This window comes from Bactrocera latifrons, unplaced genomic scaffold (genome assembly GCF_001853355.1).
Source record: "Bactrocera latifrons isolate USDA-ARS-PBARC rearing strain unplaced genomic scaffold, ASM185335v1 scaffold_52, whole genome shotgun sequence".
NCBI lineage: Eukaryota > Metazoa > Arthropoda > Insecta > Diptera > Tephritidae > Bactrocera > Bactrocera latifrons.
In genome coordinates, this window is record NW_017537179.1 from 172,881 (window position 1) to 200,748 (window position 27,868).

General features: G+C 37.4%; 1 protein-coding gene across 1 annotated transcript; it reads right to left on the bottom strand.

Moving 5' to 3' along the window:
* Window positions 1-20,623: 20,623 nt before the first annotated feature.
* LOC108974048 (keratin, type II cytoskeletal 1b) lies at window positions 20,624-25,873 on the bottom strand. The gene is made up of 2 exons (XM_018941643.1): window positions 25,601-25,873; window positions 20,624-24,629 (listed from the first exon to the last, which is right to left on the bottom strand). Exons 1-2 carry the CDS (start codon window positions 25,745-25,747, stop codon window positions 23,919-23,921), a joined length of 858 nt encoding a protein of 285 aa, XP_018797188.1. The 5' UTR covers window positions 25,748-25,873; the 3' UTR covers window positions 20,624-23,918.
* Between the last annotated feature and the right edge of the window lie 1,995 nt (window positions 25,874-27,868).

A 27,868-nucleotide genomic window follows, 5' to 3' on the forward strand; every position in this document is an offset into this window, starting at 1 on the left:
AACTAGTGCAACTACACCGACAAATATAAAAAAATAATCTTCAAAATACAATAAAAACAACTACAAATAAAGGCCAACAATGGTTCGTGCAGTCAGCATCAAAGTAGTGAAATGAAAATCTGAGAATTGTTGGTGTTGATGTTCAAATATTTATATTTGTATTGGCGGCAAAGCCAAGTGAATAGGCATATGCCACAAACGCCACCAACTGTGTAAGTGTAAGTGTGCGTTTTTGTGCTTTTTGTTGAGGACATCCGATATACACATTGTTTTGATCGTCGCGATACAATTTAGTTTTCGTGCACCAAGCGCCGGCGTGCTTCCCTGGCTTGGTAAATAATGGAAATTTCACTTTCTCGCCGGTTTACAGTTACTCATAAACTTGTTCGCACTGCGTTTCACCTCGCAACATCCATATTGGCCGGTGCTGGCCATTTTTCCAACTTGTTACAGTTCACTTGCCACAGCTGCTGCTTGTAGCACATAAACGACTGCCAATGCTGGTTGTCTCAGCATCTAAGAGTTCGACAATGTTTTTTGGACTACCACCTTTTTCAGTCATTTACAACTTTTTAAATGCTTCATATATGTACATATATATAGCTATATGTAGCATGGCAAAAAGGTTCAATGACTGCCTCAGCTCAGTGCTCGTATTTGTAGCTGCAGCTACGGCTGCTCGTCGCCAATGTTGCAAGGTATAGAGTAACGAATTGAGTGATGCAAATTTCTCAATGTCTTTTGGTTTTTTGAACCCTTAACGGAAGTGTAGTGAAAACGAAAGGGGAACAAAAAAGCTTTGACTTCGGCAGCATCGAAGCTAGAATACCCTTAACAGGAGCATTTCTTATAGCAACTATATGTGTAACTATATCGAAAAAAATATTCGCCTAACGCTTTGCATCCAACAGAAAACGTTTTGCTTGGTTTTTCTCGAATTAAGGTTTCTTATAAGGGAGCCAAATCGTTTAATGAGATCTTTGTCTTGACTGTGATCGATCAGTTTGAAGGATAGTTGTATGTTATTGTAGATACCAGATGGAGTTCACTTCCCAAGTCCAAGAGGATAAGTCATCGTTTAGGATGCCTTCGTTTACCTCCTACAATTTACCATACTATGGGGTTTCCAGATACTTACAGCGTAGTCTTGATAATGCGGTACAAGTGCATAAGAAATGCTCCATTGTTTCCCTGGTGCCCTGCTCTAGAAATTTCCTTCAGTCTTCTCGATCCGTCAGCCCCTTCGGGGTGTGTATCGCCACCAGATAGTGATCAGTTAGTATTCCGATTACGTTGCTACAGTCTTTTCTATCGAGTGCCAATAGCATGACTTTACCAGGGTGCTCATTCCATCTGGTTTCTATTTTCTTTACCATGCTTTTGTCAAGATCATCCTATAGACATTTCATGGGTTTCTTGATGTTGAGCACTTTTGCCGATGTTAGCCGCACACCATTATTGACAATCTCGTCCACTATTCTATTATCCTCGATGCCTTCGTGGCTTGGCACCCAGTAGGAGTACATAAGAATGATCGTTTAATAAAAAGTAAATAGAACAAGTAAGGAAGGGGGTGCATTCGAACATTTTATAGTATACCTTTCCAACTTGCAAGAATCAAAGCTAGAAAAATTCTTTAACGTGTACTATAAGTCGAATCATGTAGAGTAAAGTCAGACGGATCTTCGAAAACCCTGCTATGAGTTATATATGTAGGAGCTAAGCCAAGTTTTCTCTCATATTTATCTATTTTGGGCACAAAAATACACTGATATGAGTGATACACGCTCTTTTTCATTTGGATAACTCACACACTGGGCAATATATGCTGTACAAAGTCACACGGAAGATCTTTATAACAGGTATGTGGGTGCTAGGGGAAATATTGGTCCGATTATTTTGTGATTATATTATAAGAGAAGGATTATCTCTTAATTTCAGTTATATATATCACACATTGACCGACATTTTCGATCAAAATGCAACTATAGATATCAGGGTCTAAATATTCCTACAGGGCTTGAACAGTTTTTATTGGATTTAAAAAAATTTTGATCACATAAGACCAAAGGCATTATTTTTGTAAAGTTTTATCCCGTTATATTAGTTGTTTCTTAATTTTTGTACTGGAAACTGAACGAATCAAGTGGAATTTAAATTTTGCTATGTGGGAAGTTGGCTATATATTTAATTTCATCTACATCGGTTATACGTGTTTCGAGATATGGGATTTCACTAAAAAGTGGGAGGTATCACACCCATCATTTCACAACATCACCCACAAAGCTCTCTCATACCATCTTTTTCTTCTTAACTGGCGTAGACACCGCTTACGAGATTATAGCCGAGTTAAGCGCGCCACTCGTTTCTTCTTTTCGCTACGTGGCGCCAATTGGATATTCCAAACGTAGCCAGGTCCTTCTCCACCTGGTCCTTCCAACGGAGTTGAGGTCTTCCTCTTCCTCTGCTTCCCCCGGCGAGTAAAGCGTCGAATACTTTCAGAGCTGTAGTGTTTTCGTCCATTCGGACAACATGACCTAGCCCGCGTAGCCGGTGTTCTGAACTATGTCAATGTCGTCGTATATCTCGTACAGCTCATCGCTCCATCGGATACGATATTCGCCGTGGACAATGCGGAAAGGACCATATATCTTTCGCAGAACCTTTCTCTCGAAAAATCTCAACGTCGACTCATCAGTTGTTCTCATCGTCCAAGCCTCTGCACCATATAGCAAGACGGGAATTATGAGTGACTTATAGAGTTTGGTTTTTGTTTTTCGAGGGAGGACTTTGCTTCTCAATTGCCTATTCAATCCGAAGTAGCACCTGTTGGCAAGAGTTATCCTGCGTTTCATTTCCACGCATACATTGTTGGTGGTGTTTGCGCTGGTTCCAAGATAGACGAAATTTTCTACAACTTCAAAGCTATGACTGCCACACTGATAAGGTCCAATTAGTTTGTTGACGGTGGGCTTTAATCTTTCACACAATACTCTCTATCGAACCTTAAATACGACGTTGAGAAGGCTTATCCCATTGCAGTTGGCGCAGATTGTGGGGTCTCCTTTTTTGTGGATTGGACATAGCACACTTAAATTCCAATCGTTGGGCATGCTTTCGTGCAACCATATTTTTCAAAGAAGCTGAAGCATGCTCCTTATCAGTTCTTCGAAGCCGTGTTTGAATAGCTCGGCCGGCAATCCATCGGCCCCCGCCGCTATTCGAACTTCTTCTGGTCGGGCAATGGAACGTCAGCTCCATCGTCATCGATTGTAGAATCGGGATGATCGATCTGGTTGGTTGTTTTTCGATCCGGAGACAGCCAGGTAGCTTGATGTATCTCGTTATGCTAGAATCTAATACTACAGATAACCATATTTCGGGCCCAGGCGAAGTCGACCATCCTCAACCCATTTGGGGTAGTGTCAAAGATACCTTCGTATCGCGTACGCCACCACCCTGGCGTTAAAGTCGCCAAGCACGATTTTGACATCGTGGAGGGGGCAGCTCTCATAAGTGCTTTCCAAGCACTCATAAAAGGCATCTTTGGTCACATCGTCCTTCTCTTCCGTCGGGGCGTGGGCGCAAATCAGCGATATGTTGAAGAACCTCGCTTTGATGCGGATTGTGGCTAGACGTTCATTCACCGGAGTGAATGATAGTACTCGGCCACGGTGTCTATCTGCCACCACGCACCCCACACCAAAGTTGGGCTCCTTTATATGGTCACTGTAGTACATGCGACAAGGACTTACGCGTCTCTGTCCTTGTCCCGTTCATCGCATTTCTTGTACGGCGGTGATGTCAGTCTTTATTTTCTTGAGGACATCAACCAGATGGGCAGCGGCACCATCCCAATTAAGGGACCGGACATTCCCTCAATTCGTAGTATGGCTTTTCATAGGTTTTGAAATAATGGAGTTTTGTGGCCGTTGCAGTGATCCGATTACGTCCATCTGCGAACTCAAACACACCCATACCCGCATAGTTTCATCAAGATATCTCAATTTTTACTCAATTTACAGCTTGCGCGGACAGACAGTCATACTATCTACCTACATATATATGTATGTATATTACCCTATATCTGTCTCGATTAGTTTTAGATAATACGTACAACCATTAGGCGAACAAAGCAATAGTACTCTGTAGCAACTGTTTGCAAGAGTATAAAAATGTTAGTTCACCCGACTCATCACGTGATAGGTGGCACAACTCAAAATTCTTATATGAAAGGGTTATACCTTCTTGGTCTCTATGGGCATAACTTGGAAGGCTTTGTGTTTGCTTGAAATCTTTACAGCAGTGATTTATAAAGTAGGAAATCTTTTCCAGAAAATTATTGTTGCAGAAGGTTATGGTGCATTTGGTAACATTGTAGCAAATTCTGACTTTGAACGTATTACTATACGACTCCACACGGACGATTGATGAAAACAGTATAAACGATATAAAAAGCATGGCATGGCAAAAAATATATAAAGCGGGACAAAACCAAGTCTACAAAATTATTTAAAATCGTCGCAAAAGGAAGATGAAAATAAAAATGGTGTCAAATTGCATGGACCAAGCTTGAAATTGCTTCCGCTTACACCTATTATCTGTATTTGGTCCATATTTCTACGCTACAAGAGAATGTTTGTTGGAAAAAAATTTTGTGACAATGTAGAGTTAATCATAATTGCCTCCAATGTGGGAAGATAATACCGCAAATTTGAAGTTTACTTTCGTTTAAAACGATTTGAACGTTTCATCCTATCTGTTATATACCTAACTATATTCTGGCAGATATTTATAAAACGTGACAGCTTTTACCTAATAATATTTCTATATTCGTCCAGATATTAGATGGAATATGTATGCATGGATAAATATTGAAAAACTAAAAATGTCAATATTCTCGAAAGGAAAATACGGCCATAAACACAGCTTTTAGAAATAACCGAACTCTAGCGCCAAATTTGAGAGAAATATCATAATATAACAAAATTGTATGGGAACGGATAGATATATACACATATTTATATTAAACAATTAGATTCTTTTGGAAAGAAATGCCTTTAATTTTTGGTGACACACTCCTATGTAGTCCTTTTATATCGAACAAGTTGATGTATATGAGGTGTGAACAGAATCTGAGTAGATATTTTTCTGTCCGAAGTTATGAGTAGAGATTTGATAATTGTACCGCAAACAAACCAAATATGGACAAAATTTTAAAAAATACATAAAGCCATGCGATGAGAAAATCGATAATTTGACCACCGACTGGAGGTATACAAACTCAAAAAAAAAATAATAATAATAATAATAATGTGCTTAATGAAATCGGAAATTTCGACACAGAAAGTGAAAAAGTGAGAGTTTTCACTTCACTTTTAAAATCAAGCGGCAGCAGCAATCTCGCCGGGTGGTGGAATAACAAGCCACGCCACAATATAGGCAGCAAAAGCGACGGAGACAATTGCATACATAAGTATATACATTTATGGTTGTATGTACAGCCGTAGAGCATCTGCTGGAGGCACTTCCAAGCGCTACAACAGATTCACTTTCGAAATTGAATTCGAAACCGGTGCGCATGCCTGATGAGGGCAACCATAAAACAGCGGCTGAAATACACATACATTCGGATGTTTAGTACAGCCCTCGGATATGTAGCATTCACATAAGCAGGTGCGTAACGGTAAGTTCGGCGTAGCGCTGGTGAAACGTGCATTCCGAGTTATATTTCATCGTAAGCGGATGTTGGTTGGCGATTGCATCTTTCGGTTTTCTTTCTTTGCCACATCAGACGGTATTTTCGGACCTCACACTAAAATAACTGTAGTTAAACAATCAAAAGAGACTCGAACTTAACGATGCTGTAGTAATGTTTACTACGTACTAAAATTAGGGTTAAAAAAAAAATTTAATTAATTTGATGGCGAATCTTAAAAGGTAGTAGGAAAACACAGGACCGCGTAAAAATTTATGAATGAATATATAGAAACTGCCTTTTAATTTCGATTCGTTTGTACACGAATCTCTTGTAGATGGGCGTAATCTTAATACTTTGAAAGAGCTACATGTCCGAAAACTCCAAATTTAAATACAAAACTGTAATTTGATACAAGGGATTTCAGAAGAGAGAAAAGTAAAAAAAAAATACCGTCCACCTTTAGCTAAAATCCCAAATCTGAGAAACTAATCAGACGATGTGAACAAAATTTGCTTCAAAACATTATTCTGATATTCTACTCGCCGATACCCCGGCAAGCCATATCTACTGAAAGTATTTATTAATTTATGATATAAGGGTTAATTGATACATGTATACTTACAACATTTTTTCTGAAACCATAATTTTTGGCCATTTTTATGTCAAAAAGTTATACATTTATTTTTATATGCTTGTTTTAGATAAAAACAAATGCTGGTTTTAGATAGAAACACTAATTAAATAAACTTTTTTCATTCGATATTTTTTTTTTCAACGTTCATCGATTTCAGCTGCACAAAGAAAAAGCACACTTCCAAAATTCTGTAGAAAACCAACTTTTATATGAAAGAATTCAAAAATGTACTTTATTACTCATTGCCGTGATAATACTTTGTTGTATGCCAAAGATTTATCAACCTTGCACTTTCTCACAAATGTTCGATCAATTTTGCAAGTGGTTTTACTTTGAGGAGCCATCTGTATTTTCTTTAAAAGGTCGTCGTGCTCGCTACTTGGCACAGTGACGTGGACTGTTGACACTTTGTAGTCGTAGATAATTTCGTCTATTTTGGATCTAATATTAATTTCAACAACAATTGTAGCCAACGCAGAATTACTCTTACCAACAGGTGCTACTTCAGACTAAATAGACGACTGAGAAGTAAAGTCTTCTCATGAGATCAAATACCAAGTTCTACAAGTCAGCCAACATCCCCGTCTTACTATATGGTACAGAGGCATGGACGATGACAACATCTGATGATTCGGAGGTGCGAATTTTCGAGAGAAAAGTTCTGCGGAAGACTAATGGCCTTTTGCGCTTTGGCCACTGCGAATATCGCAGTCGACGGAACGATGAGCTGTATGAGATATATCATGACATTGATATAGTTCAGCGAATTTAGGAACAGCCTTTACGTTGGCTAAGTCATGTCGTCCGAATGGATGAATAAACTCCAGTTTTGAGAGTATTCGACGAAGTACCTGCCAGGGGAAGATCTCCACTCCGTTGGAAAGACCAGGTTTAGAAGAACAAGTCTACACTTGGACTCTCTAATTGGAACCAAAGAGAGGATAACTGTTGTTAGCTCGGCTATCACAAATTGATAGGTAAGAAAAAATTAAAAATCTTAGCATACCATGATGAGAGGCTGTCTAATCGCGAAATTCCCACGAGTAAGAAAAGATCTGCATGTGTTGTAAAGATTCAAACGAGCAAAAAACGCGTCACTAAGGAGTAAACGAGAAAGAAAACGCACTTCCTTGGTGGAAGGGTAAGGTCGAAAGAGAAAGAGATTTTTAAAGAAATGAACTTACCAGCTTGACAAATTTTGAAACAAAATTTACTTTTCGCATATGAAAAAACGTTTGGGATCTGCATTCCCACGAGTAAGAAAAGATCTGCATGTGTTGTAAAGATACAAACGAGCAAAAAGGGCGTCACTAAGGAGTAAACGAGAAAGAAAACGCACTTCCTTGGTGGAAGGGTAAGGTCGAAAGAGAAAGAGATTTTTAAAGAAATGAACTTACCAGCTTGACAAATTTTGAAACAAAATTTACTTTTCGCATATGAAAAAACGTTTGGGATCTGCATTTTCCAGGGCATAAATTTGCTAAGAAATGCAGATTTTGGGATGAATGGAAAAAAGTTCATTCTTCAGACGAAAAAACAAAAAAAAAAAAAAACACCAATTTAGGTGGTTCGGACGGAAACGATAAATACTCAGAGGGTTTTCTTAGGAAATACGAAGAACATGTACAAGTATCTTTGAAGTTGGACCTCTTATAGAGGTTTAAATTATAGAACTACTAATATATGTTTCGTCCAAAATGAACACGCCGGAATAAAGATCTAAAAGAATTAAGGGACTGCATAATCGAAAATGATTTAAGGTAAAGTTACCTATATATTTATTGTTTCTAATGAAACATGTTTATTTCAGTTCCGAAAAGAAAAGTTTTATTTGAATTTTAGATAGTATTTCATTATGTTTATGCAAATTAAGATATTTAAAAAGAAGACAACAAGTACGGATGGAATAAATTCGGGTGTAACCGAACATTTTATCTCTTGCAAGAATCAAAGTCAGGGAAATACCCTAAGGTGCAAAACGTTAACCAATACAACAATAACAAAATGTGTTGGATATATGCGAGCTGAGGGTTAATTTTTCGGCACACAGACCTCATTGACAGTAAAAGATTATCTCTGAAGTTCAAATATATATCACTCATTGAACGATATTGGCTTAAAAAGGCAACTATATGTAGGTACTGGGGTCCAAATTGATTTAAAAAATGTATGGTCAAAAGATGGCCCACGCTATATGTAGGCATTCTTCGTGCACAGTTGTATCGCCTTAAATTAATTGCTTCTTGATTTGTACACCCGTAAGGAAAGAGTCAGATGGAACTTTTTTGCACCGTGTTTTTACGAATTTATGAATAATGTTACCTACCGTATTCGTTTGAAATCGGTCGAGCGGCATCACGTCCGTAGCTCAATTTTTATACCGGCTCGTATAAGGCCTCCAACTTAGACTTCGCGTGAATAAATCATTCCCATTTATTTTTATTTTCACGCGAACGAAAAATTCAAATCGCGAATGTCGTGTGAATTGTTCGAATTTCGATTATGTTATTGTGAACTTAATAAAAAAACTTGTAAACTTATTAAGCGGATTAAGCGACTACTTTAGCTCATTCATTCTTATGCCGGCTTGTTAGTAGAAAAAAAGTTTGCGTGCGTAGATGGGCGTAGTTGAACCACTGCCATGCCAATCGCCATTAACCGAAAACTTATAGAGTGCTATAACTAAGCACCTAATTAAGATACAAAACTCATATTTGGCACAGGGGATCGCAGTAGGAAGGGGACCTTTGGAAAACAATTTTTGGAAAAGTGGGCGTGGACCCACCCTATAGTAAGTTCATTGTGCATATTTTCTAAAACAAGTAAGCTACAATAATTTGCTGAGTACAAATCTTATAAGAAGCTTCTACCTACAATGTGAAAATGCATGAAATCGGAGGATAACCCCGCTCACTCCGCATATAACGATACTGTTAAAAACTACAATACTAAAAGCGCGATAATAAGAAATGCGTCAGAGACGTAAAAATTTTTCCCCGGGATTGTATGAGAAAGCTTTAACTGAGTCGGCGTGAAAATTGAACGATATTTAGATCCGGTACCTATGTATAGTATTAGAAAATATCGATCAATGTATGAGATATATAATTGAAATATAATTGAAAGGATAGTACTTTTCTGGCAATGGTATGTCTGTATGTCAAAAATGGGTTGAATCGTAGCCATACTTCTCTTAATCCCCATATATCTAATATAAGGATAATCGAACTTCCTGGTAACTTTGTACCCCACATATAGGCCAACAGGTGAGTTATCTCAATGAAAATGAGCTAGCATGTTTTGCTTATAAAAGTGTATCTTTGTGCCAAAAATAAATGAATTTGAGCGAAAACTTGACCTACCCCCCTTTAACTAATATCAGGATTTTCGAACATCCGACTGAGTTTACTCTATATGATTATTTTTTTTTTAGTACATATGACATGTTAACAGTTTGTAGAATTGGGCAAAATAGATAAAATTTGGGATGCTACTCAACTTCCATATACTACATATAATGGTTTTCGTTTTACTAACAAACCTTATGTCTCTGTCAGCATATGAGTTATATATATAGAAGTATATGTATACTTGTAAAAAGGTCTTGCGGTATTTTCGCTAGTTGGCGCTGAAAGCGCGTAGTTCTAGTTTTATTCGTCGCATCGGGTCATGCTATACCTTTTTGGAAAGCTCATTTCACGCCCTAACACGTGTTTGATTGATTGTCGTTTCTATTAAGTCGTTCGTGAGTTATAGCGTCGCAAACATGGAGCAAAATGAAGAGTAAAAATGCATCTCAAGCCGCCAATAAAATTTGTACAGTTTATGGACCCGATACAATTTCCATTTCCACCGCAAAACGATGTTTTCAACGTTTTCGTTCTGGTGTAGAGGTGGTCGAAGATGCGCCACGCTCCGGAAGGCCTGTCGTCGAAAATTGCGATAAAATCGCTGAATTGGTCGAAAGAGACCGGCATAGTAGCAGCCGTAGGAGCCGTAGCATCGGTCAAGAGCTGGGCATGAGTCATCAAAAAAAATTTTATGAACAATTGAGAATTCAATAGAAGTACCGCAGAAATACCGCAAGACTTTTTTGACAACCTTTAAGGTATTTGCCCTGCTTTGATTCCTGAAAGTTGCAAGAATTATAAAATAAAACTTGGTTTCCTTACTTGCTAATTATATATCACAATTGAATGAACACTAGTTACTTTTTTTTATTTAGTATGGAATTTTTTATAGTAAACTATGAAATGTCCTTATTTTTTTTACATGATAATATCGCAAATTTGAAAACAAATGCAAATAAAACAGAATTGTTTGCAAAATGTGGGCATATTTAAGAAAAAAACTTATTTTTAGTTTATTCTCAATTAATTTGATTAGTTAATTACCGTTGATTCCACCACAATTTTTGATAATTATTAATTTCATTAACTGTATTTCACATAACTGTATGTATGTATATGTAATCTCATATCTATGCCGCTTAGTTTTAGATAATGCATACAACAGTTAATATGAAGAACATCAACCAGAAGATCAGAAATCATCTAGACAAATTGCATGCATATTCAGCAATAAACTGCATTATATTTTAGAAAAATGGTCCAGTTAATTAAATATCTCACATCTTGGTCAATATAAACACTTTAAGGTCAAATAGGCAGTTAAATCGAATAAAAATCACTATATTGGTGTTAAGCAAGGTGTGCGTTTTTTCACGCAATTTTGTGAAGATATTTCACTCTCTAACCGAATTGTTGGGCGTAAAGTCTACTAGACTAATGAAAATCATTACAAATAGTATATTGGACCTGAGGTAATTCATTGGCCGACGTCACATACTTTCACAATTTTACTTTGCTAAGATATCTTACATATTGATCGATATATACGTTATAAAATCAACCGGAACCCTGGAGATAAAGTCAAACGGATAATTGAAAATTGTTATAATAACTGTAAGGATTCTATGCAAAGTCATAACCATTTTAGATACAGTGATACACTGTTATCAATAAAATATATTCTCTGAATTTTATTAAGATAACTTAAGTATATATTGACCGATATATGTACATATATGGTATAAAGTCAATTGTTTTGAAAATATTTATGTAAGGCTAGGGAAAGAATTTGCCCTATTTTACCCATTTTTAACATAAGAGGATGTTGTTATCATAAAAAGTTCTCTCCGAATTTTAATACTAGATTTGAGACTAAAACTCACATATTAACAAAATTTTCGGCAAAATCAGAGTCATAGGCACGGCCGTTGATATATGTACATATGTATTCCTTAACTGAGGTATTGGGGAGTGATGGATTGATTTCGACATCTTTTAGACATGAGAGGAAAAACCTGAAAAGTACTATTTGTTTACGACGTACGTCATTCACTCTAGAGTTATAACCAGTGAAATGAGAGAATCAGATTGATTTTGAAGTTGCGTTGTATGGCAAGTAGGCGTGGTCGAATGCTGATTTCACCCATTTTCACACTGTAGCATAAGAATATCAGGCCAATATTATTCAGGTAATTAAACTGGTCAAACTAGTTTCTGAGATATAAAATTTTACATTAAAGAAGGGTGGTGAGTGGGTGTAATTTGCTTAATATAGTTTTTGTAGTTTATGAGATATGTATGTTAATCATAATGGAGTGCGCCTACTTTTTAAAAACATACCACAAATGTATGTATAATAAGCGCGCAACAAAAATCCACTCAATATCGTAATGTATGGAACTCGATTTCGTTTGCATGGCCAACATGGGTGCGCTTATAGAAATCCAGACGTTGAATCCATTTTCGACGGTTTTCAAGCATAAATCGGCCGATACTGCTGAATTTTTACGTCCGATAACGATACAAAAACAATTTTCTAGGTGCGCAGATATGCGACCTTATGACGCACAAAGCAGAAAAACGAGCCATTTTAAAATTAAGTCATAATTTTCTCCTTGCATGTTGCAAGGTTTCATCAGAAAAGCTCAAAGAAATTGAGATTCGTTAAATTTTTTGAACGAAAACGATATAGTGTAAGGATTGAGCAAAAGCAATTGGATAGTACGTTAAAAAAGCGAATTATCAACTCGATGGCGCTAAATTCCACTTTTTCAAGAATCAGCTAATGGGCTTAATAAAAAACACAATAAAAGCCGCTGATTTTTTCACACATGAAGCAACTCATCAATAAAAAGAGCTGCTAATTAGTATATATGTCAATATCGGATGTGTGTCCGGCTAGCTCGATTTCAATCTGACGTACATATGTACCATAAATGTGTATGATTTGTGTTTGCGTATTATCGCGCATAATTACGGCAGCGTTTTTCATCATAATAAAAAAATTCTTTCATAAGTCACTAGTAATTATGTATTTATATTTTTTCCTGTTTGGTACACTTTAATTATGTAAATAATAGCAAGGCACTTTCATCTGAAGGTCAACGTTATTAATAAGTGGTAATTCCAAGAATTTAAGAAAATTCGTGAAATTTCGTTCAGAACCAAAAGCTGTAAATTGCTTATGAACTACTGATGAACCTCGCATATTACATAATTGGTTATGCTGAAACCCACTACATGCAAGGTTGTGTTTGATGTTATACACAGTAATGACACTAGTAGTCATAAATACATACACCCAACTCTTTTTTTACATGGTAGATGTGTTCGTCAGAAAACCCTGTAAAAAACCGTGTAAAAAAAGAGACGTTTCCAATAGTAAAATGGTGGATACGTTACATGTCATCTGAAAACCGTGTAAGATGAAATAAAGAACTATACTTCCTTCGAAAAACCGTGTGAAAAATGTTGAAAACTATAAAATTGCAAATACGCATAGACATCGTATATTCATATGGTATTTTATTGAGCATTAAAACTTAAAATACATTATTCACACAGATGAAAAATTGGTAGATTAAGCAAACAACAAAAGAAATCTGTCAATCCAGAATTAAGAACAGAAAAATTAGAATAGAAATAAAGAAAGAATATAGCTGGACTATCATAAGATATCCATTCCATTTAGATTACAAACCTTTTACAACAATTTTTTTTCAACCGTTTAACTTCAAATCCGTGTAAAAATAAATAGTGTAAAAAAAGAATTGGGTGTATATCATATATAAATATTATTTTAACTGCGTGCTTCAGAAACCTGACAATACACTGTCACTAAATACAGCATACTTTTAGGCATTACTCAGTTCGTAAGCCACTCACACCAGCTTTGAGGTGAATCACCGAAGATGGCCACTTCAAATTTCAACTGAATTTCGCAGTTATTCCATCATTTAACCGGAAATCTCTTGTTGCAGCAAAGAAGTTCATAAAATAAATGTGTAGTATAGTATACAGCTGCTCTTTAATGCTCGTAGTAACAGCTTTTTTCACCCTATTTCAGTAAATGAAAATTTCATGAGTGCGTTAAGCGCATAAGTACCACCCTGGTTCACATCCAAACTTATAAAATTGTTGAATTTTTTTAAGGGTATCCCATATTAAATTCCATTTGTATACCCTGAACAGCATATATTAAGTTTGTCACGAAGTTTGTAACACCCAGAAGGAAATGTCGATGATCCTATAAAATATATGTATATGTAGATATACATCATTCGGACAACATGACCTAGCCAGCTTAGCCACTACCTTTTAAATCGCTGAACTGTGTCAATGTCGTTGTATATCTTGTACAGATCATCGTTCCATCGAATGCGATATTCGCCGTGGCCAACGCGCAAAGGACCATAAATCTTTCGCAGAACTTTTTTCTCGAAAACTCGCAACGTCGACTCATCAGTTGTTGTCATCGTGCATGCCTCTGCACCATATAGCATGACGGGAATTATGAGTGACTTATAGAGTTTGGTTTTAGTTTGTCGAGAGAGGACTTTGCTTCTCAATTGCCTACTCAGTCCGAAGTAGCACCTGTTGGCAAGAGTTATCCTGCGTTGGATTTCTAGGCTGACATTGTTGGTGGTGTTTACGCTGGTTCCAAGATAGACGAAATTATCTACRACTTCAAAGBTATGACTGKCAACAGTGACGTGAGTGVMAAGTCGBGAGTGCGACGACTGTTTGTTTGATGACAGGAGATATTTCGTCTTGCCCTCGTTCACTGCCAGACCCATTTGTGTTGCTTCCTTGTCCGGTCTGGAGAAAGCAGAACTAACGGCGCGGGTGTTGAAGCCAATGATATCAATATCATCGGCATACGCCAGCAGCCGTACACTCTTATAGAAGATGGTACCTTCTCTATTTAGTTCCGCAGCTCGAACTATTTTCTCCAGAAGCAGGTTGAAAAAGTCGCACGATAAGGAATCGCCTTGTCTGAAACCTTGTTTGGGATCGAACGGCTCGGAGAGGTCCTTCCCGATTCTGACGGAGCTTTTGGTGCTGGTCAACGTCAGCTTACACAGCCGTATAAGTTTTGCGGGGATACAAAATTCAGACATCGCGGCATAAAGGCAGCTCCTTTTCGTGCTGTCGAAGGCAGCTTTAAAATGGTGGTGAGTGTCGATTCTCCTTTCACGGGTCTTTTCCAAGATTTGGCGCATGGTGAATATCTGGTCGGTTGTTGATTTTCCAGGTCTGAAGCCACACTGATAAGGTCCAATCAGTTTGTTGATGGTCACTCATCCGAGGTTTGTTGTTTCCTTTCATTGGAGAGGTTTTTTTACGTGGCGGGTCCCAAACCCAGCGCACAACCCTATGTAGGGGATCTTTCGCCTTCTCTCTTTAGCTCGCCTTCAAACGGATGTGCTTAGGCTACCCAGAGGATACTTGCTAAAAGAACGGAAGTCGTGAGCTGCTTGAGTCATATGTAAAGGAATCGTTTCTGGCCACTCCCAAGTGAATGGCGATCAGAGAACTTTCCTCCGCGTGAACTTCTACACATGACTCCATCCTGGCCTTCACCTCCTTCAGCGAATTTAGTTTTATCTCTTCGATCGACTGAAAACGGGTTCTTCGAGTGGCAATTTGAGCTTGAAGAACCAGAAAATTCACACTTAACCAAATCTAGTGAATGAGATGGTTGATTGATGGTATTAATTGCGTATTTGACTTTAAACTCTGTCACAATCGTACTCTGTTTGGACTAGCGAGAGAGCTCCCTTTTCATCTCTCTAACACTTACATGGCGATTTTCAATTTCCCCATTTTGCACATTTAAAATATTTTCATCAGTTGAAGCGATTTAAGGTTTTCCAGAACGAGGCATGCTTTCAACGATCTCTTGGCCGCTTTTGAAGACTTTGTACCACTCGTAGGCTCGTGTCTCTGATAAAACTGGATCACTGTATGCTTTTACAACATTCGCAGCGATTCCGCATACGAATTTAGGTAAGAAACCCCAAATTTGAGACAATTATTTGTTTTATTTTATTTTATTTTTTTTTTTTCATTGTAAAAATCGTAACGCCTCTTAAGCATCCGCTGTACATAAATTGGTTGACAGGTCGCGATCATATTTGGTATAGCAATTAAGGCCAGTCTTAATAACTTGAAAAAATAAATTTTTTTAAATAACATTTACCCGGGGAATTTAACTACAATTTTCGGGTGCTTCTTTGACCTTTTGTATTACGTGGGCCACGGAACTAAAATTGATAACTTAATAAGACGTGTCGAAAAGTTGAGTACAGTTACATTTGTGAAATTCTCCAACAAAGCCGCCTTTTCCCCATTGCATGTGTTTGACAGCCCAAAACTTTGAGATTACTGACTCCTTCAAAAATCGAAAATAAATGGCATCAGAACGTATATTTTTTAAACGAAATAATTTTATGACTTTATTTATATTTTTTAGTCACTTTTAAGTAAATATCAAAAATGGCAATTGACAAGCTTAATCATGTTCAAAGCATTAAGTAAGTAAGGAGTATGGAATTAATGACACGAAACGCAAGCATTTTACTGCTGGGTTATTTCGCCGGTTTGCTGTTATTCATATTCAAATTCACTAGCGAGTACGAAATAGTTAAGTAGTGAACATTTATGCTACAGCATCAACTCATAGCCTGCCACTTGACAGTGCAACACTTAACAACTTTCGCTTTTTCTCACCACTCGAGCATCCAGAAAGCCCCACACCAGTTAGGCGTTCGTGAATACATGACTTAAAACGGTCGGATTGAGGCAATGGCAAAAGTATATAATGCTAAATGACCAAGCACAATTTCTTGCTCACTTGGATGAATGTGCGGATGTGAATACGAGCAGCCACACATGCGCAAGTACCTACCTGCTTCAAGATAAAAATTTATAATTACAAGCAAAATACGGAATGCTTAAAAATTAATTTCACTTCTTTTTTGTAGCGCTCAGTTATGATGCGGGCTGGGGAAATAAATGACAAAAGAAAATATGTTAAAGCTAAAATCCCAAAAAAAAGGCCAACAACACTAGCGACTTGAGCAGGCATGGTGGTGCGACGCTAACGGCACAGTTATGAGCATTTCATAAAAACGTCAACAATGGCAGTGTGGCTTCGGCCAAAATGGAAACGTTTAAAAGCGGTACAGAAATAAATTGTCGCTGGTCATTTTACAGTCGCTTCGGCGACGGTTGGATGCTGCGCATCGCTCGAGCAACGATCAACAGTGGGTAGTGTGGTCTGAGTTTCGCCTATTAAGATGTTGTTTGGCCGGACTGTGGCGAGTCGGTGATGGTGCGGTGACGGGTGTTGGCGACTGTGAAAGTCGTCAAAATTTTTTTGGTAAACAATAAAGTCGTCGGAACGAAAGAATTTGTATTTAAATGGAGCACAACTGAGAGACAATAACTGCTCTAGTATCTTCGAGTATTTCTCACTTTTGTAGCTTTGCTCACCACATTAAGAAGTGGTACAACACTTGATAGTAACATGTCAAAGTCATGACAGTTGAACTTCAAGAGACTCTTAATTTTGATATACACATACATATTTTACGTTTCATGTGGAGTAACTCATATTATACTTGAATGAAATAAGTAAAAATAAACTCATGTCTTCAGGTCATTGGGCCTAACTTCGCCGTAAATATAGTAACTAGCCAATATCAGCATTTAGGATGAGGAATTTTTCACTTAGAGTGAAAATTTATCTATGCCCGGAAATAATTTTCGCGATTAACTGTGTGTATTATAGTTTAATATGTACGTACTGATCATTCCGAAGATGAAAGCGACGGCATGGCAATGCCATTAAATACAGTAGCACGAGGAGATACTAAAATATTGTTAGATCTCTCGATTTTATATGCTATCCAAAGATTAACAATACCAAAATTGTTGCAAGAGCAGCATTTGTCATACAAAAAGTTTGCTCTGGCAAATATCAAATCTGATTTAACTTTTCAAACATTACTGTGCAAAATAAAATTAGCCCACGAGAAAACATGCCATATTCGTTTGGATAATTTAGAGACAAATGATTAACAATTTACTAGGGAATCTATCATCGATTGTTGATCTAGATAATAATGCTTATTAATAAATAATCTCTGGGCCAATGTTAGTATGAAATTAATGATTAGTATTAACGTTATTTGCGCTGTTGACGATATGAATACATATCTCCTGAAATTTCAAAAATCGAAGCATTCACGAGCTGAAATATTATATATGTATATAATACCGCGACCCAACTTTCCTGATAATTCGATCGAATTGTATTTAAACAATAAAAACAATAAAATAATGTACATATGTATTATTTCGATTCCACATCCATACAACGCCCTCAGTCGAGATTCTTGTTTGTGCCAAAACTAAAATACAATCAAACAATTATACAAACTTGAATTCTGTAATATGAATGATATAAGTGAAATGGCATGAATCTTCCAATTGAGAAAAGTTGGAAACAACGTTCTCTGCTAAATAATCCACCACCATTGTGTGGCACCAATAACAACGAAACTTTGGCATACATTCTTCTCGAGCAAGCGTGCGACGTACGTACATATGTACATACATACAATCATACATAGTTGTACCTGCATGGAATGCTCTGCCAAAGAAGCTTTTTTTTATAAATATTTGACCATACAATAAGCGTCTCGCCGTTTTGTTCGTTATATGGCGAGAATAAAAGGGAAAAGTAAGCTACTGGCGTTGAGCGAGCAACAAGCTAATTGTCTGTGCAATTGCGCACGCGCTCTCGACTCATTATGCGCACCATTAAGAAGAAGAGTTAATAATGACCGCATTGGCAAGTGACGAGAAAACGGAATTTGTGTCAAATTTAGAGGCGAGGAATTCGAACAGAATTTGTATGCCCTAAACTGGTACACCCACAGGAAACACCGGCGACTCAAAAAAATATAAAAGTCGCCAAGTAAGAAAAGTGTTATAATATTCTGCTGGAAGTCAAATTCTAAGCTTTATATTTATATCACAAAATGTAAAGCATTTGTCACCGCTACAAATGCAATCAGTCATTGAATTTCGGGGGACTCAACTGGTAATTGCAAAAGCTGCAAAGTCAGATCAAGGACTTGAACCTGGTACCACGGGAGGCAGTTAGCCCTTGGAGGTAACTCCAATCTGCTCTTTGGGTTTGGCCCTTTGTGGAGATTCGTGGTGGCTGTGGTTTAAACCTAAATGCAGGAAGGGCATTTTGTCCAATGTGGAGTCGCACTGCGTCCGGGTGCCGGACCCAAAGTACGGCAGAAGTTTTAGATGGGCCTCAAACCCGACCAAGGAGGCTAGGGCGTCCCTATCCATCGCAACCAATTGGAACCAAAAACTAAATGCAAAATGAATTTATGCTTTGGGGCGCTCATCAACGCATTGTATTGATCTACGTGCTTCTAGCAATAGAAAGCACCGTGAGGTTAGGCCTTCGCAGGCAGGTACTCACGTAAACCACAACGACATTCTGGCCCTCTGTCTGTATATATGAAAACTAGTCCCGCAGTTTTTGAAAAGTCCATCTGAAATCTTGTACCCGTATTTCTCCTTCCTTTCTTCCTATCTTCAAGGAATCCAGACCGACAAAAATAAAGTAATGACAATTTTCGTGTTTTAATATTTTTTCAACATTTTGCCCAAGGTACAATAGTTATAAATAGTTTTGTTTACCTACAGTTGCGTCCACTGTTGAGTGACAATTCCAATTCGAAGGTTTTGTTTAATTTTTCCACCTCAATATAGTAATCCAACTTTTTAATTCAGTTAAGCACCTTGGGGCAAATTATGAATCTACATATAAGATTTTTTCAGTGCTATGAAATTGAAAATACATATACAAATATAGTAGGTCTTAAATGGGAGATATTCCTTTTATGTCATTTGAGAAATATTATAATATAATATATATTATACTGAAGTATGACCAACACATACATACATATCAGGTGCTGAAAAAGCAGCAAACACCTTGCGTAGCACATAAATGGGGTAGACACATTATAGCCTGTTACATTAACAAAAACCAAAACCTGTTCTCTAAATGTTAATGAGTGGCCCGCTATTGGACCTGTATAAATGCGTCCAGTATGCATGGTGTAGGTATTTTCAGTGTCATTAATGCCACCTTAAAACGGTACCAGAATGCAAGAAAGAAAATTGTGTAAATAAACAATACCAACAAGAAACTCTGTGTATCATTTGATTTGTTAGAAGTAAAATTAGTAACTCTGATTTCACTCACGATATCTCAGTCAACATAGTTTATAAAAGCGGCCCCGATAAAGTTTCGCGAGATACAAAATCTTGAAAACAATTCCACTCTTCAATTGTGGAAAATCAGAACTGCATCACTTCGTCCTGGTTCCTCCTATTCTTCTTTAATTTTGCAATCTTTCTTTAAATATTTTCGCATTTGCCCAACTCTAGTGTACCTGCAGGGTATCAATACGAGCAAATGGCGGGCAAAATGTCTTTGCGTGTGAAATAACTGCTTAAAACTGAGTAAACGCTTTTCTTCAATCAACACTCTCAACATTCTCAAAGAGCTACTTGCACCGCTAGTAGTGTCACCACTGACCGGCTTTATTTGTATGCAAAAAGTTACACATATATACATATACATAGAGATATACATTCATGGGTACTCGGTACTCTAGCGCCCTAATAAATGAACAAATCTGCCTCGTATAGGTATTGCAAAAATATTACAAGATTTTATGTTTTAACTGTATATTTATTTACTTGTTTAATGCGCTACTGCGATTGTTCCTATGATATTGTTGTTATTCTTGCACCTTGTTGTTGGTGACACTTGATTATGCGCATTTGATTAGCGACAATCTTGCATGGTTTTGTTGCAATTGAAGATAGAACATGTACTTGGAAGTATTTGATATTTATTTGCAATTTGTTATCCTTTATTTTTACATTTCATTCTGTTACTATTTTTGAAATGCTAAACCTTTCTTTACAATTATTATAAAAAATTGTTAAGTTTGACAGTTCGTTTTGTTGTTACCGTTGCGTGCCGCAATCTTGTATTTGTTGCTGATTTGTTGCCATCCACAAGTACCAGTTAATTGCATGAAAAAGACAGTTGGCTGATTAGTTGCGTTAACGCTTGCTTTTAGTTGTGAAGTAGATTGCAACTAGTTGATTTTAGTGCAGGGTATTCACATTCATTATGCACAACATGTATCATGACACTAAAAATTTACGATGTTATTATTTGTAAGTAAGCAGGTGTGTATGCAGGTGAGTTGATTGTTTTGGTTTGGTTTTGCTAAGAGGTGACAACGGGTGAATGGGAAATGTGGAGACAATTTTTGTTTGCAATAAAAACAAATCAGGTGAGAGAGCAGTATAGTAGTAGAACTCGAAATGTGGCAGTAGAGAAGATGAAATGCAGTGGGGAATGCAGACGGTTAAGAAGCAAAGTGCAAAAGAAAATGGGTAAATTTGAGTAGCGATGATTTGTTAATTTTTGGTGACTTCTTTGAATAACAAATGAGCAAATAGATTATCGAAATCAGCATAAAGTTGGCGTAGAATTGGATAAATGAAATTCGAGCGCGAATTAATTAGCAAGCAAGCGTTGCTACAAAAGTGGGACAGTCAGGCGCGTGGGTGAGCTGAGCTTCGTAGTTTTATAGACCGATTTGAAATTTAATGATTTCAAAGGAAAGTGTGTGGATAATTCAAATAAGGCAAATTAGTGTGAGTGAAATTGATTTCGAATGCGCCAAATTCCGCTGGTGTTATATATGTATATACATACATATGTATGCATGCTTTGTGTTGCTGCTCAAAGCCAATCGGTCATTAATTGTCTGATTGCTTTGATGCTCATAAACTGAGGAATTTGTACGTGTGCTGCAAAACGCATGGCGAGCGTTTAAGAATGAAAGCGTAAGGGCGTTGGAAGTAGCTGTGCTGTGATTTTAAACGTGCTTAAGCGCTTCTTGATAGAAAATTTACAAAGAAAGTGAGATGCGTTGAGCTTGAGTAAGTTAAATCCAAAGCCTTTGTGCAAATATGGAATTTTGAAGAAGTGAGCAAAGCGCTGAGCGAACATGGCGGTTACTGAACTTTCGTGATAATGAAAGGGCATGAAAATTAACGCGTTTAAAAAGTTAAAGAAAGTTAGAGATACATTTTGACGTGAAATAAATTAAATATATCTATTTATACGTGAGAAAAAGTGCATTAAATGCATTAATGGCGCAACCGATGCGATGAGGAGGTGCAAAATCACGTTTAAATGTTAAAGGCCACAGAAGTAGAATTATTGTTGCGTGAAGCTACATTTTATGTTAAATCTAAATGCTTAAATCCATATGGTTGTGAGCGCTCATTATGAGATTGAAAATATTTTGAGCTCTTAATGTTTTGTTGATAGTGAAGCTATGTTCTTTGAAGTTAGAAAGTGGGTCGAGGTTAGGAAGTGGGTTTCAGTACAAACATTTTAGGTGGAATTTTCAAATATGATATAAGAATTGGAAGCTCAAAGAATGATATCTAAAATGTTATTATGAATGGATTGATTTTCGCGATTATATAGCTAAGAGTTGAATGCTGTTTAAAAAAATATATAAAGACGTATAACAAAGATTAGTATTAAGCCAGGAGATGAGTGTAGATTTAAGTACGTGGGATACTAATTAGTATTTATTACTTTCTCTTTAAGTTTGCATGTTCACTGTATCGAAAGGTAAGAGTTAATGTTTCAGATTTGTTTAAAGAAAAGAAAATATGTTTTTTTTTTAATTTCACATGAATTATTATTCATTCGTTTGTATATGTAGTTTTTTTTTAAGGATATCAGTTGGTGGTAGTCTTTTTCAATAGCAGGCAGTAAACAGTTGATAGATAGATAGAGGATAGTAAGAGGTAAATAGAATTATGTAATACAGAGTGAAGACAACGATAATGCGATAGAATTAAATGTTAAGCACAGTGCATGACTTTACATAACATAGAGATACACATAGAATACGAAAGTTATAGAAAAAGTTCTTAAGTTAACGTAATAACTCGATAGTAGATACAGAAGAGATAAGTGATAGTTAAAGTAAGAAAATAATTACAAAAGACAAAAGAGTAGTGGAAAGAGTTAGAGGTAAGAGCGGAAAATAAAATAAATAGAAAAAGTAAATAGAGTAGTAGGTGAAATTAGGGTGGAAAATAGTGATAGAAAAGACAAATAGAAAATATTGTTGATAAGCAAAAGTGGTGATGATTTAATTTCGCTAAATTTTTCATTATTTTTTAGTTGCAAGTTGCACAATCAGCTGACTAGTAGGTACATGCGTGGTGTCCGTTCATGTGTCTGTGCCAAATGAAAGAGTTATGTGTGTGCCTTGATATGTTTCGGTTGCAATGGATGAAGTGACATGAGTTGTTTGCATGTTCACCTTGTCTTCACGTTATTGCAAATACATGTAGTTGTTTGCATATGCCCGTGTGTGAATAGCCTCCGCGATGTGAGCTTTGTGTGATGTAATAGTGCAACTCAACAACAGCAACAACAAGGTGCAAGCATAAGCTTGTGCAATACGCATTACAAAAACACCAAATACTCTCATTGTTGCAAGTACATAACAATATTTCGCTTAATAATTAAATTAGATCTTGAAACTAGATGGATGGAACAGTGTGAAGGTCAGTGCAGTATGAAGAATGAAGTGAGTTGGAGCGATACGTTAGTTCACATGCAGTTATGTATTATTATGTGTTGGTATGCACCATCCCCTCACTTCCCGACCAACTCTTTACTGCCTCAGGCACATGAAGATTCGTTTTTGGGTTCAGTTGTTCCAATTGTCTTTCGTCCTTTTACATTTCTTTACATACATGACAAAATATATATATGCGATAATAAATAAATTAAAATAAATTAATAATAAATAAAGTTCTTTGTTATGAATTCGTTGCAGTTCGTGTGCCGCTGCCAGGATTGCTCGTTTCGTGATGCTTTCCGAGCAATGTCATCGACTCGACAGCTAACCCATGCGGGTTATTATTATTTTTGTGCGTGTATTGGTTATATCTCGTTGATTTGTAGTTTATATTTTGTAGTTTGTTTGTTTACATTACCCTAAGTGTTGTTTTGGCTTTTCAGCGCAGAGGCTTTTATGCTAGTAAGCTGCGCTTCAACTTGTATGCGACGTGCTTACCGCCTGGCTTGCTTATAGCCAGAGTAGGCGATTGTTTGCGCAACTGGCGAGCTGTACGCTCCATGAGAGTCCCAGCCAGAGTTGCCGCCGGATGACCAGCCGCCTGTGGAAGCGCCCGATGACCAGCCACCACTGCTACCGCTGGAGCTGCCGGAATTCTTGCCGCCGAACAATCCGCCGAGACCGCCGAGCAGACCACCGCCGCCGCCGCCACCCAAACGGCTCAGACCACTTGAGGCACCAGCAGCCAAGGCCAAGAAGAAAGCAATGACGGACACAACGAGGGCCTTCTTGGCCAAGAACAGCAGACCGAAGATAGCACCGACACCCAAAACAGCGACCTTAGCACCGACACCCAACAAGATTGGCAAGAATTTTTTCAACAACTTCTTCTTCTTGGTACGCGACTCAACAACCAATTCACGCAAATCAGCCTTGATATCATCGGGAATGGCACGTGCTACCGAGCGTGCGGCATTGGCAAAGTTGAAGTTCAACGATCGTTCGGCAAAGAAGTTCTTAGCGTGGTTCATGAAATAGGTGCCCATTTCGCTGGTGCGTGCCTCTACGCTGGATGCAGCCTCCACGGCCACAGCATTGTCATCGAGCGATTTACCCTGACGTCCTTCGTTGGATTTGATGAGTGAGACGCCGCCGAATACCTCGATTTGTGGATTTTCAAAGAATGATCTAGCTTTGCGGAAGAGCTGTTTGTGGGGTCGGGGAAGAGTGTTTGGAAGAAATAAGAAACAAAGTATATTATTAAATAAGATTATAGGAATGTTAAGGTTCAGAAACTTTAGTAATTGATAGATAATATAATCGAAAATTGTTTAAAATTTGCCAAAGAATAACACTTTTTTTATAATGCAAAGGAATAAAATGCATCACAAAGTCGTTAGTTATTGAGTAGTCAAAATAATAATTATCATGCGTGATGGTCAAATTCATATTGACGAAATGAAATTTTTGGTTATTGGGCAAAAGGTTTGAAATACACTTTGGATAACGATTCGGTGCAGGGAAGTGAACAACTAATAACCAAAACAATTAATTTTATAAAATGAATTTTAGTTATTAATAAACTTGTCATTAGATGAAGAAAATTCACGCATTTATTTTCACTTCATCCTCAAGGTGTCTCTTAAAAATCGTATTTTATAAAATTTCAAACAATGTTTTAAGCATTCCTAAAGCCTTTAAGAGGCTCTCTGATCAAATCTATTCGCATTCTTAGAAAAATTGTGAATTAGTACTCAAAAGATTATGAAGCTTGCACTTTTCATATTTATGTAATTATATTTGAGACATGGTTTAGTGCCGCAATAATTGTTATCAAATCAATTGACAGAATTGTAGGACAAATGTTAACGGCATTTCTTTTAAAATACAAACATTTTCATTTAACACATTTTTCTTTTGAAAATCAAAAAATAGTTTGACTTTGGGAAATTTGAATTATGTTGTCACAGGTTTGTTACGCTTTCTATGAGTTGTTCTTCATTATGTGCATAAATCAGAAATCACTTTTAGTTGAATTTTCACATTCATTTTTAATATTTTTTCAACTTTATCAATAATTTCAAAAATTGCTTTCGATTAAGTGTTTATAACTGTCTTTTTGAATTTTTGAATTTTTGGCATTTTCAATTTTTATGCAATTTTTAACACTCCGTACCGTTAGTTGGAGGCACGAGATAGAATCAGCTTCCAAGCACTTATTAAAACCACTAGCCGGTGTGACGACATTATTATCCTTAATGGGATCGCCAAAAGCACCAGCGGACAGCAGCAGGATACAGGTGGCGGTGAGATATAAATTCATTTTGTTGTAGTTGTTGGTTATTGCCGAACAGGACAGTAGGAAAATTGTTTGAAAATTTGTAATTTTTGTATTTTTACTACACCACCGTTTGCACTGTGTGTTTATTCGAATGGAACAACTTGCGGTTTGATAATTTTTCGACGATGTCAGGCTGTTTTTAAACAGTTCCAAACAATCATCAAAAATCTTAAAATTATGCAAAAAACAAACACAACTACATGCATGCCGGCAGCGACAATGACAGCAGAGTCTGAGATGAGTACCGTAAGCTGAAGTTGAGCGCCGTCAAAACGATGGCAGTTGGCATTGGCGTGGTCATATACAACAACAATGCATGCAGCATAGAGTCAGCCCGGCGCGTGTAGTGAGCAAAGCGACACCAGCGCGAAAGCGAGTGAAATATCGTGCGCACAGCAAGGCAACAACAATCGCAGTGTTGTTGAGCAGCAATGTCCCAAAAAAGCCCTCAGCGGAAGACACTCTCCCACTGGTGTAGCAAAGCTAACGGCAAACCTTCATTGACCGCTTTGGCGTCGGCCGTGCTCTTACTCTCACTATTTTTAAGAACCGCGCTGAATCGGCCGCAGATACCCACGTATGGACGCGTAATTGCTCAGCTTTAAGTGTTATCTTCCGCGTGCGTGTATTGCTCATGTTGACTGTGGAGTATGCACGAAGAAAGCAAATAAGAGAGCAGCAAAGACGCCGCTGCCGCCGTAACTCGTGTGTCATGTTGCTCCAAGGTCTTAGCTTCTGCTTTTATCTGCGACACCGCTCTCCCACGCTCACCGCTGCTCAATGTTCTCTCTCGCTCCCATTTTGGCGGACTCATATCTTCATCACTTCCTTAAACCACTGGATTCTAACTACCGACAGCACTCAAGTAAATCTGAATGCATGCGCAGCACGAAGTGTTGACGGCCCTACACACCCCACCGACTGTGGTTACCATCCTAGGTCTCATTTGCATCTGCTCTCTTTGCTTGTTGAAGCTATTGACAAGATAATCGAACTTCAAATTATCAAAGCCCACAAACACATCGTCACGTTCATCGCCTCCGTTGACAAACAGGTGTGGTTGCTCTTCTGCTGTCGATGAAGCCGATGTTGATGCTGGTGCTCTTCTTCACTTGAACACCAACCCGCTTATTGTAAACTACGAGTTCAAGTCTTTTTCTTGTTGTTGTTGTCGTTTTCGATCTGCGCTTGTGTTATTTTGAAATTTGCTGCGCCGCAAGAAAAGAAAGTTTTATAATTTGTAGTTTGCATAGTGACCTCGACACCTCCCCGCAATCACCGCCATCGCCCTGCCATAGGTTCCGGATGATGTAAAGAAATAATGTCCGACCAGTTTCAATTTCTTGTTTTCACCATCCGTTTTGCCTCCTTTACGTTGGCCATGGGCCGGTCGCTCGGTTTATAGCCGCTATAAATTTTTGCGTCTTGCACGTTATATAACAAATACTGCGAAAGGAAGTTGTGTAATAGGTTTAGTGTGCCGACGTCAGTTGTAAAGGCGCACACAACAATAGCATTTTATAATTAAAAACAACTACAATTAAATTGGAACATGCGTTCGTACCAACAGTTTGAAGACCATCTTAACGATGTTTACGTCGTAATTATGATATATTCATATGCGCTAATCACGTTACATTTCCATTACTCATGTGTTATTGCTTTGTATTTGCTCCAGTTTTAATGCAATTAAGTGTTGTCCAAATTTAACTATAACCCTCAACTGTATGTATATAAATTAGGGTGGGCCCATTTCACTACAGTAATATTACCAAATTAGTGAATACTGTACTATAGTGTGTATTTTAAACACACCTTATGAGGGACACTTTTAAGGATAGTAAAGGTAATGAGCAAAGAAATTTGGGTTTTAGCAACATTTTTAATTTTTTCGGAAAAGGTTTTTCAAGAAGTAAAATTTGTGATTATTCCTAAGTTCATTATATTGAATTTTAAAATAAATATTAATTTTTTTTATTTCAAATAAGTTCAACTAGATATTTCTTATTAATTTTTGCGTAGGATTTTCCGGCAATCCTCTATAGGAGCAAGGGAACTCAGTGTGAAAAAATTAAGGGGGTATATTAAGTTCAGAACCACTAA

Excerpts from the sequence above, each read along its gene's own strand:
- LOC108974048 (XM_018941643.1), bottom strand. The coding sequence starts at position 25,747 with ATGAATTTATATCTCACCGCCACCTGTATCCTGCTGCTGTCCGCTGGT. Across the intron at positions 24,630-25,600 it reads TCTCGTGCCTCCAACTAACG|CTCTTCCGCAAAGCTAGATC; the intron begins GTACGGAGTGTT and ends CCCCACAAACAG.